The sequence below is a fragment of the Chenopodium album genome, chromosome 14 (genome assembly GCF_948465745.1).
Source record: "Chenopodium album chromosome 14, dcCheAlbu1.1, whole genome shotgun sequence".
Taxonomy (NCBI): domain Eukaryota; kingdom Viridiplantae; phylum Streptophyta; class Magnoliopsida; order Caryophyllales; family Amaranthaceae; genus Chenopodium; species Chenopodium album.
In genome coordinates this window covers 36,197,673-36,209,896 of record NC_137847.1, presented here as the reverse complement: position 1 = coordinate 36,209,896, position 12,224 = coordinate 36,197,673, and the positions used below count along the sequence as shown (strand labels likewise).

General features: G+C 35.0%; 1 protein-coding gene across 1 annotated transcript; it reads left to right on the top strand.

Annotated features, from left to right (window-relative positions):
- The first annotated feature begins 10,554 nt into the window (after positions 1-10,554).
- LOC145578004 (uncharacterized) lies at positions 10,555-11,568 on the top strand. Its single transcript, XM_081635415.1, has 2 exons — positions 10,555-10,783; positions 11,063-11,568. The coding sequence occupies exons 1-2, from the start codon at positions 10,555-10,557 to the stop codon at positions 11,566-11,568; spliced, it is 735 nt and encodes a 244-aa protein (XP_081491541.1).
- Positions 11,569-12,224: the final 656 nt, after the last annotated feature.

Sequence of the window (12,224 nt, the reverse complement as noted above, 5' to 3'; positions counted from 1 at the left end):
GAGTTGCGATTCAGCACTCTTCGGAGTCTTTTGTTGTTCCTACCCGTCCTCCACGGCATATGATGAGTCAGGCAGACCTGAGAGTTTATATAGGTAGGTCGCCAGCTGGTACGGAGTGTCAGCGTCATAGCCATCCGAACCAGAGCTATGGTGAGAGACTTTTGCCACGATTGGCTCCACCACCTTGCCCGTCAGAGGTGGCGGAGGTATATTTTGCATCTTTTGATTTGTTCTTTTGGTAGCCCCTAGTAAATTTTAATCGCTTTGATTTTATTCTTGTAGGCTGAGGCGACGGCTGCGGAGTTTGTACCTCCACTAGTGTCCATTACTTATCAGGGGTCTTTTGTCCCGATTGAGGAGATGATTCCTCTGGCCCCTGAGGAGTGGCGCTTTGTGGAAAGGTCGATACCTCGTCACCAGTCCTGGGTGAGCCATCTATCATTATTTTATTTGCATGCATGTTCTTTGATTATTCCTAACTTTATTGCTTGGCAGTTTTCCCGCAAAGTGATGACGAGGATGGCGAGAGGCATGGACGCCTTTTGTTATCAGCTCGTGAGGTTGAGTCACCGAGCTACCTGTCGTCATGAGAGTGATGGCGTGGAGGTATTTCTCTTTGACCTTTACTTTGTATTTGCTTTATTTATTTTTCTTGTATTTGACTCAGCTTCTTTTTCTATTTCAGCTTGCTCCTCCGTCGCGTACTCGTACGAGATCCGAGGATAGGAGGGACAGATCCGGATCTGGCTTGAGGCGTCGTCGTACTTCGGCGGGGAACCAGGGTGGTCGAGCGGAGTGGGATCGGACTATGGTAGTGGAGGGTTTCGGGTCCTCTTCCGAGGGTGCATCGAGGAGGCCAACTAGCCAGGGAGACGCGACATCGGCTCCTTTTGCGGGTGGTGGGACGTACGAGGTTGGCTCGTCGTCACAGCAGCCCCAGCAGCTGGGACCTCAGTAAGGTGAGCCAGGATGGGCTGGCCCTACTCTTTCGCTCCCGTCTACTAGTGATCTTGAGGCTGGTGAGGGATAGAACTGACTCCACGGACTGTGCAGTTCTTGGATACATTTGGGATTCCTCCTTATTTGCGTCCTCCAGCGCCGTAGTTGTACCTGTGCTTTTTTATTTGACTTTGTAGGACTTCTCTTTGTATTATTTAACACTTATGTTAGACATGTTATATATACATCCTATGATTACTATGTCTGTTTTTAGTTTTTTTTTTTTTCATTTTTTTTCATTTTATGTGCATATAAGTGTGTGAAAAAAAAAATTGTGACTAATTTTTGCACAAAAATTCCGTCATTTTTATTACTAATGGATTCTATCATTTTTATTACTAATGGATTCCGTCATTTTTATTACTAATGGAGGGTATCCGACTTTCTCCCCCAAAAAGTAAAAAATGAAAAATAAAATTCAGTTTGACTAAAAATAAGCTTAAAATTAATTAAACTTAAAATTATCAACAGGGGATAAGTGTTTGAAAGAAAAATGCCAAAAATAAGGTTGGATAAGGCTTTGAAAAGAATCAAAACAGCAAAGTCAAAGTACAAATCCGAGTCGAAGTTGGAGAAAACGCGATCAACTTAGCGCGTTGTTCTGACGCGGTAAAAACCAAGCCATCGTAGCGCGATGCCCCTATCGCGGTGCGATGGTTTTATTTTTCCGGATTCTTTTAGGATTCGGTTTGCGTCAGTTTCTGTTTATAAATAGCCCCCAAATATGTGGATTACAGCATAATTCGAGCAGAAAAAATACTTAGCTTATTAATTTTCACTTAAATAGCCATGTCTAAGACTTTAAGCGATTTTACTCGTGAGTGGTGCCGGTCTTTGACTACCAAAGAGAGAAAATAGCTTGACTTTTTCCACTTGGGGGTTTTATATGGTATTAAGAGGGTAGATCTTGACATAGATTTTATTTATACTGCCATAGAATATTGGGATTCAAATACCCATTGCTTTAAATTTGGCTATGATGAAATTTGCCCTTTACCGGAAGAATTTGGGGCCATACTTGGCTTTTCCTCTTTAGATCTTGCGGTAATTCCTAAAGTGAGTGAATATTATTATAAAGATTTTGAGCGTTTCCTTAACCTTAGGGATAAGGACTTAAAGACATAGTGCATGGGAATGTAGTTAATTTGAAAGAATTTGCACATTTTTATTTTGATAGACCACGCTCTGAGTCTTTTCATGTTTATAGGAGGAGGGCATTCCTCTTTTGCATGTTTAGTCAATACCTTCTCACTAGTAAAAACATTCATGAGGGTCAAGAAATTTTAGCATTAGTCATGGAGCAAATTGAATCAGGGAGAAATCCAATACCATTAATCGTTGGAGAAACTATTCTTAGTTTAGATAAACTAAAAAGAGATCCGAAAACACCTCTTAGAGGTTCTCCAATTTTATTACAAGTAGAAAATCAATACTTTTAATAACAGAAATCAAAAATATTTAATTTTGTATAGTAATACTAATTATTTGCATTGAATTTTTGCATATTTGGCTCATGGAAAGGCTTGAATTAATTATCCCTCCTGACAATGTTGAAAAGTATACACCGGATTGCCTTGTGAGAAGGAAGAAGCGTTTCTCCATAAAGATGGGTTGCCGAGAGTGGAGTAGAATCTTTGAAACTCGCGACTTTGCCATTAATTGGGTTGTTCCTTGGTGGAAGATTGAAAAGATGGTTGGTGTCAATAAACAACCTTTTTGTCGTCTTCCAAGTTTTTCCAAGTTAACCTTTTACTACCCTTCTTGGGTAAAGAGACAATATGGCCTTGCTCAAATCGTTCCTTCCGGGGATCTTCGTCGCCCTTATGAATTTCCTATTTCACAAGATGTAGAAAGATTTGATGACTATTGGTGTGCTAGACCTTTGTGGGAAGTTATTACCCAAAAGGCTCCTCCTTCTTTGTCTAGAGATGTAAAGCAGTGGTTACTTGGTAGATCTCAAAAGGACAAGAACAAAGTCCAAAAGAAACACAAGACCAATGTTAAAGATCACCTAGGAGATAAGAAAATTCCTCCCAAAGATCATCTTGGTGCAAGAGTTGAATTCAAGACTCCTATTATGCCTAAGAAGAAAAGTACTACTAAGGGCAAAGAGAAAAGAAAAGCTGACTCCACAGAAAAGAAGTATGGGTTGAAAAGAAGCATGGTGTGATGGCTAAAGGAGAAACTATTGATACTAAGATTGTGTGCAGATCTTCTAAGGGATCCCTATTGGTGAAAGAGATGGACGATGAAGAAGAAGCAGACAAGAATTGGAAAAGGGCTAGAAAGGAGAAGACAGATTAGAGCATTGCTTTTACTTTAAATTTATTAGTCTATTTTTATTTTCAAGTCAATTTAATTTTTAAGCCTTTATTTTAATTTCATTAATAATTTACTTTTACTTTTACAATTTTTAGCTTTTTAAATTAAATCAACTTTTTACATTAAATATTTTATTAAAGCAATGAAAACGACTTGAATTAATTTCGAAAATTGTTCGAGTACGGAAGTCGAGAATTTCCCGAAATACACCGAAATTTTCCCAGATTGACGAAAACGAACTGGCGCTGGAAATTTGAATTCATCGCGGCAATTTGCCCAGATTGCCAGTTCCTACATGCCTCAGCAGCTCTCTGTGTTCTTAGAATTTTCCAGTTTTCGCAGCGTTTTTTTTTTCGATTCTAGTTGTGAAAGATATTTCCCAAATTTCCTACGTGTAAAAAGCCTATGTTTTTTACGCATTACGGATGGTCTATCCATTGCGAACCATTTTTATGCTTATGTCAATAATGTCAATCAAAATTACGCACATGAATACTTAGAACGTTTTGAGTCTCATCCACTCATTCTAAATTATTGCCAAAATAAATTTTAGGAATTAAAATAGAAATCCTCCCAGTGAAGTCGCCAAAAACTGTAGGAAATAATTTCAAGCATCCCACACTTAAGCCCTACTGTGATCATACACTTAAGTATGATGGCGTCCAAAGGGAAGGAAGTTAGACCAAAAGAGTCGCCAACAAGTTTTAGGAACTTCTAAACCGTTCACAGGGTGAAGGTTACACTCCTTCATGATCTATGAGATCTCTAACTCCATAGTGGTCCTGAACCATGACTGGATATTCGGGGATGAAGGTACAAATCCAACCTAAAAGAAATTGAACCTGCCCTAAAAATAGGCCTCTACTTTATTCTTCTCATATTCATGTGCGCTTTCTGACTAACATACAATCAATATATTAATCCTAAACCTGTTTAATCTATGTTGTTTGAATGTTAATGCACAAACAAATCTATTATTGGCGATCACTTGAATTAAAATCACATTAGCCTAAATAAAATTATTAATTATCTTATTAAGCGTGATTTCAAGTACAAATTCCCTTTAGTCCTGGAAGAGAGGGCGTGATCAAGCAATAACAATAATATATATCAAGAAACATAATAATTACAATCATCATAATAATTTCATCAAAGCATGATAATATTAGCAAGACCCTATGCATGATACTAACAAGATTAATAACAAATCCTAACATGTCACTAAGTATTAAAGATCAAAGCTTTAGCCCTAACATGATAGAAGAAATAGGAGGCAACTTAAACATGATACTAGAAAGCAATAAAAATATCCTAACATGATAGTAGGAATTCAAATAATCAAAGCATGCTTTCTCAAGATATAGCAACAAAACTACTTACTTTGTTGCCTCGTATATCTTTCTATCAAAAGAATACACACGTTAGTAACTTCAATGAAAAGATTAAATCAAACAATTAATTTAAATAATTGAAATAGGAATTTGGGACCAAAACCTCAGAATTTCACGTCTAGGGAGAAGCAACTTCGAGCCTGGCTAGGTGTGTCTAGAACTCGTGAATGTGGTATTGTGTTTTGAAAAGGAAAGGCTTAGAAAAGGGACAAAGAATAAGCTTCTAGCTTGAAGAGAGAAGAGAATAGAATTAGATGATTGTTAATGATTGAAAACGGGAAATAAGAACCCTATTTATAGAGAAAATAGTCCCGAAACAATCAGAAAAAGATCGAATTCGATTTAGAGTAAAACTATTTCCATCGCGGTGCAACAGTGTCCATCGCGGCGCGATGGAGCTGTTGTTTGGCAATGGTGAACGTGTTAGCCCAAAAACAGTATGGAGTCCTTAATCTAATTAAATTAGACTAATTAACGTCCATACTTATCTTTTTAAAATCAGATTTAATCTTTTAAAACACTTGTTTTATTCGAAATAAAACTCTTTATTTCTCTAAAAGATATAATTATTAATTCTAATCCCACTAGAATTTAAAAGAATCTTCTAGATTATTCTAGAAGATTAAAATCAATCCTAATGACTTTAGGAATATTAATTAATGGGCCCTCCATTTGATCATTGGGCCGTATATAAAACTCATTTCATGCCCAATTTAGTATTTTGGCCATAACTTCCTCATTATTCATCGGAATCGGGCTTATAATATATCGTTGGAAAGCTTTTTTCGAGCCCAATCCAACTACACTATTATTGGACCGTAATCATGGATTAAACTAAAGTGGACTGGACATTTTCCATAAATAGAGTAAGAAAAAAAATATTTTCTAAAACAGAAAGAATTATTTTTATTAATACGACCGCATCACATGGCTTTTCACATTTCACCTTGTTCGATAATCAAATGACGTGAAAGGTATTCATCATTGGATTTGGTTTTTAGGGAGACACAATCAGGTGTCTACACTTATGTACACTAGTTGCAAGGCTCGCATGTTGATGAAATAATACTACTACCATTGGATATACTGGTAATTATTTGCTCTATGAACTTTTTACACTATCTATGATTCTACAGTAATTAAGATGACCAAAACTTGTGATTTAAAAATAGTGATATTTATAATAATGTGGAGTCTTGTTAAATCCCTTTCAATACGTATTTTAAAGTATAACTTTTATTTTTAATTTTATTGTTCATACTTATCGATTTAGAGTTATTTGCAAATTCTTGCATGCTCACATAGACACATGTGATAAAAGAACATGTCAGATAATTTGAATCGCAAAGTATTACTTCCTCCATTTCTATTTAGTTGACACTTCCAATCTACGCACACATATTAAGGAGAGGAGAGAGAATGAAAAAGCAAGTGAGGTAGCTAGTGAATGTAAGGTATAAAACTTACCCAAAAATAAAACGTATCAACTAAAAAAATTCCTAAAAAGAAGTACGTATCAACTAAAAAAACGGAGGTAAGTATATGACAAGAATGAGCTCAATGGCTCAACCCAACATGGCATACACACTTCTTTGTAGCAATGTTGTAACAAGAATGAGCTCAACCCAATACTTCGCGGTAAGGCTATATTTAGTTCACCTTATCATCTTTGCATATCTAATTTGAGAGAAAGTATAAATAAAGTGTTGTGAGACATGGTGAAATGTCTCATAACTATTAAAAAAAATATAAAGGTATAAGGAAGAGAGAGATAAAAAGAGTGAAAAGGGTGATGTGAGCCCCACTAAAACTTTATAACAATCATCACGTGTAAGAACAAACAAAGAATTATAGGGACCACTATCACTAAGTCTATATTTTGTTCTAATAAAAACTCCAGTGAGCTCCTTTTACTATTGATATTACATTTTGTACCACTGAGAATGTATTTTATACCACAAAAACATTAGTGGTATTATTTAATAACTCAATTAGATATCTTTAAGATGACGCCTGAAATGCCTACATTACCCTTGTGAGACATTACTTTATTGTCGTCTCACAACCCTCCGTCTGGAAGCCCTCTCTAATTTGATTTGAAATTAGAGCATGTTCTGACTTACTGAACTAAACTAAACTGAATTAAACGGAACTGAACTGAATAGAGCTGAAATGAATTGTTTATGAGAGAAGGAAATTAGGAAATGAACTTAACTGAATTGAAATTAAGCTGAAGAGAACATGCCCTTAATATGTCACTTTATTATCTTTGCCTATCAACCAAATAGTTAGGAGAATCTGATTTATATGATTTGATTGTTTGATTTGACTAAAATTTGACTTTCTATGTACAATAATAAACAAGAAAAAAACATATCAAATAGATATTTTTAGATTTGTAATAATTTATAATTTATAAAAATATACTATAATTTTTTAAAATTTTCTATTAAGAAACTAAAAATATTTTACTATAAAAAATTGTATATAACATCAAGTTGTTTTAAATAAGGTGAACGACTACATTAAGAACTAAACTGACATAGACCTTGTTTGTTTGACAATTGACTAATGGTCAAATGCCTAATGGCTATCGGTTGTTCAACTTGGCTGGACTCTTAGAGCACTCTCACTCATGGGCAAAAAAAGCCCATGAGGAGAAATTTAAGGTAAAAACCCAAAAACATGCATCCCACTCATGGGCAAAAAAATAAATGTCCATGAGGAAAATCAGAAATGCCAAAAACCATGGCATATTTAAATGCTACGGTAATTAGTGGAGCCCACTAATGAAATTTAAAACTAGCTATTTTAAGCAATATTATATATTTAAAAATAAAAATAAAAATTACAAATGTTCATAATTTATTTTTCTCAATAAGTTGACATCCATTGTGCTATATTTTTTTATACACTATGAAAAATCACAATTTTCTACTTAATTCATTATTATTTAAAAAATTACTATTATTTGGGTTTTTTTAGCCCATAAGAGCATTAACAATGGAGAGGATTACTCTCCTTTTAGCCATCCTTTTATATACTTTTTAGCTTCCTCTTGAATGCTAGATTAGCTAAAAGGATCCTCTCTTGATTGGAAAACTAGCATTTCCTTTATGTGGAAAGGAAACAATGTCTCGACCCACGTGCCAAAGCAAACAAAAGAAAAAGAAAAAAAAGGAAAAAGTAACCGTTGGGAGCCAAATGCCAAACCAACGTCAAGAAGAACGATCAAATGACAAAGCATGCACAAGTTAAGTTGTGACACTTAGGTCACGTATTTTTTGTGACTTAAATCTCTAAAACGGCTATAACTTGTTAACGGTAACTTATTTCAGAAAACCAAAAACACCAACGGTCATAAAAAAATTTTCTGTATAAAATGAGTATAATTTTTCCATATTTTCATTTTTTGCATTTTTTTCCCATTAATCTCATCTATTGTCGAAAACATCTAATATCACTCAAACAAATTTTTTTTCACAAATTTCACTTCCAATTTCAAATACCCTTCATATGGATCGTAATAATTCAAATTACGGGAATAATATGAATTTTCCAAATAATCCAAACTTTCAATATAATCAAAATAATCCTCCTTTTGACCCATATTTATTGAGTAATCCTCATTTTCAAGCTGCTTTGCAATGGTTTAATAGTCAATCAAGACCAATAAATGTCAATAATATTCCACAATGTCAACCTTCTTTCCCTTTTCCTCAAAGTAGCTCGTCATCTCAACAATCTCTTGGTAATATGCCGGGTTTTCCCAATTCTGAACATTTCACTCAGAACATGGATCAATCACCGGGAGGTTTTGGTGGTAGCAATGCAACTCCAATAGAGGAGAGTGGTGATGAACATGTGGAACAATTAGTGGGGGCGCAACATCTAGAAGACATTAACGATGTTGATGTCGAAATTGTTTCCGAACAAAATGTCAACAACACTGGGCAAAGGAAAAACCAATCATGGAGCATAGATGAAGACAAAGCACTTGTATCGGCCTACATAAACGCAGGGGGTGACGTAGTGAGAGGAATCAAGACAAAGAGAAGTGGGTTATGGGTTGACATCTATAACCGCTACGAACGTTCTAGAATAGAAAACCCCGATGAAATAAAGGTAAGAAACATTAAATCTATGCAAAATCGCTGGGATCATATCAATTTACATTGTAGTAAATGGGTAGATGCATATGGGTATCATTATCGAACCAAGGGTAGTGGTGAGTCCGAGCAAAATTTGGAGAAATTTGCTCACAAATATTATTACGCAACTAACAACAAGATGTTTTGTTTATTGCACTGTTTTGAGGAATTGAGAAAATATCCGAAATGGGATCCATCTTTGGCCAAAGATCAATCGAATATGTTACCCGGTGGCCAACAAACGTCAACCGAAAATGGGGGAAGCAGTAAAAGATCACAACCTGATTCACCATCCGAGGTTGGAGGAAGAGGTAAAAGACCTGCTAGCATAAAACAAACAAAGATGAAAGGTAAAGCATCTACTACTTCATCTTCAAGTATAAATCTTGAAGCGTTAAACACAAATTTTAACGAAGTTGGTGATAAGTTGAATGATTTGGGTGGGCGACTTCTGGATCAGTTGAAGGAAATAGATGAAATTAAAAAAGCACAAGTTGAAGAAATTAAAAGGCAAAAGGACGAGGCCATGAAGTTTAGAATGTTAGAAAGATTAATGCATAAGCCCGTTCTTGATGAAGTTGAATTAGAAATGTATAAGAAACTTAGAGATGAATTCAGTAGTAGATTTTCAATTTGATTTAATTTACCTGATTGTACCGAGTAATCATGATTTGTTATTACGATTATGAGTTGTATGTTTTATTATTATTGTAACTTTGCAGAATTATTGTCAATGTACCTTTTTAATATGAATGTAATTTCTATGTATTAATATGAACTTCATGTTTTCTAAATTGAGTTCAAGTCTGTTAATGTTACTTTATATTATTGTGATAATGTATAAGATTGCTACCCATGATATTTCATCTAACTAAAATCTTATCTTCTGACATCCTTTGTTTTATGACCACATATCATTATCTGAAATCTTATCTTCTGACTAACCTTATCGTTTTTTTGTCTAGATAATTTATCAGATTGCTCCTATGACATTTCATCTAACCAAAATCTTATCTTCTGACATCCTTTGTTTTATGACCACATATCATTATCTGAAATCTAATCTTCTGACTAACCTTATCGTTTTTTGTCTAGATAATTTATCAGATTGCTCCCATGACATTTCATCTAACCAAAATCTTATCTTCTGACATCCTTTGTTTTATGACCACATATCCTTGGGAGAAATCTTATCATCTGACTAACCTTATCTTATTTTCATCTATAAAATTCATAATATTACTCCCAATAACATTACATCTATCAATATCAACCTTATTTTCCCTTTAGCATTTTTTTTAAAAAAAAAAAACCCAAAACCTTCTATTTCAAATATTGTTTTGTAATACACATAATATGAATTTCGATTCAAACTCTTCAAGTTCTTCTTCTTCGTCTTCAAGTTCAACTGATGAAATCTATGATCAAATGGTCATGAATTTTATCAACGAGATTCATCGATTACAAGTAATGCAAAATGCAATACTTGTAGCTGTAAACAATTCTATACAGCAAAATGAACAAAAACGTCAAAGAAAACGAAATTAGTTTCAGATTACTTTAGTGACCAACCAGTATACGATGAAACAACATTTCGAAGGAGGTTTCGTATGCGAAGACCCCTTTTCCTTCGCATTGTCAACACATTAAGTGCAACTACCCGTAACTTCCAACAACACCCAGACGCTACCATGCGTCTTGGTGCTTCACCCCTTCAGAAATGCACAGCAGCCATACGTATGTTAGCTTATGGTTGTTCTGTTGATCAAGTAGATGAGTATCTGAAGCTCGGTGAAAGCACTGCTAGAGAATGTCTTGCACAGTTTGTCGACGGAGTAATTGCTCAATTTGCAACTGAGTACCTTCGCAAGCCAACATTGGAAGATATCCAACGCCTCCTTAGAGAAGGGGAGGATAGAGGTTTCCCTGGCATGTTGGGCAGCATTGATTGCATGCATTGGGTCTGGAAAAATTGTCTAGCTGGATGGAAAGGAATGTATCAAGGAAGATCTAAAACGGCGACTGTTATTTTAGAAGCGATTGCTTCCAGGGATTTATAAATTTGGCACGCCTTCTTTGGGATGCCTGGATCCTGCAACGACATTAATGTTCTTCAACGCTCTCCGGTGTTTGATGATATAATAAATAATCGTGCTCCATAATTTCTGTTCACTGTTAACGGAAATAATTACAACAAAGGGTATTATCTCACAGATGGGATTTATCAAAAATGGTCGACATTCATAGACGCTATTGCAGTCCCACAAACCTTAAAGGATAAATTGTTCACTACACGTCAAGAGAGTGCTAGAAAGGATGTTGAGCATGCATTTGGTGTGTTACAAGCTCGGTTTGCAATAATTAGGAAGCCTGTTTTGGCATGGAGTGTAGAGTTGATGTGGAAAATCATGATGACTTGCATCATCATCCACAACATGATAATTGAAGACGAGCGTGATACATATTTAAACTATAATAAAGATCCACTTGAATTCGCCCAAGAACAGCCTGAAAATATGCCAGGGTCGTCCTCAACCAGAAATGCAACAACATTTACCGTAACTCTTGGGCAGTATGATCCTGATAATTTTAGTAGATTGATAGCTTCAAGAAGAGAGATTCGCGATAGACATGTTCATGAGGCATTAAAGAACGACTTGGTTGAGCATTTATGGGCAAGGTCAAGGAGCTCGGTTGAAAATTAGCATTTTAATAATTTTAAATTATGTGTGTTATTTTCGTTGCTTATTTTTATCCGTGTATTTCATATTTTTAATTTATGTCTTTTAATTCATGTAGTTCGTATTTTACTAATTTTTTATATTAATGTGAAAATGTATTAGTTGACGTATTTTTGTTCGATTAATAATAATAATAAAATATTTTACAAACTAAAACAATAATTAAGTGTGTAAATAGGAGAGAGAATATATGGTGGGGTATATGTAAATAGGAGAGAGTATATGGGAAAGGATACTCATTGATGTTGGAAATATTTAAGAAAGAGGATAAGTAAAAGGATGGAAATAGTGGGAAGTAATGTGAAAGAAAGAGAGTGTGATGTGTCAAGAGGAAGAAAGGAGAGAGAAATTAGGAAAGGATTTTTGCTTACTCTTGAATGCTGGTGCTCTAAGTGTGTAAGGAGTTGTTAAGAAAAATCCCCATGCAAAAATGTGAAAAGAAAAAGTGAGAAAATAGGTAAAAAGAAAATGATATTTTATTTTTTTTGACCAGGAGTGAGAGTGGTCTTAACTCGACCCCTGAATCTTGAGTCTTGACCAACTAGGCAGTAAATGGAGCAGTGCAACACGTATACACCAAAATCCAATATTGTATCATCCTCTTAAGAACCCTCTAGAAC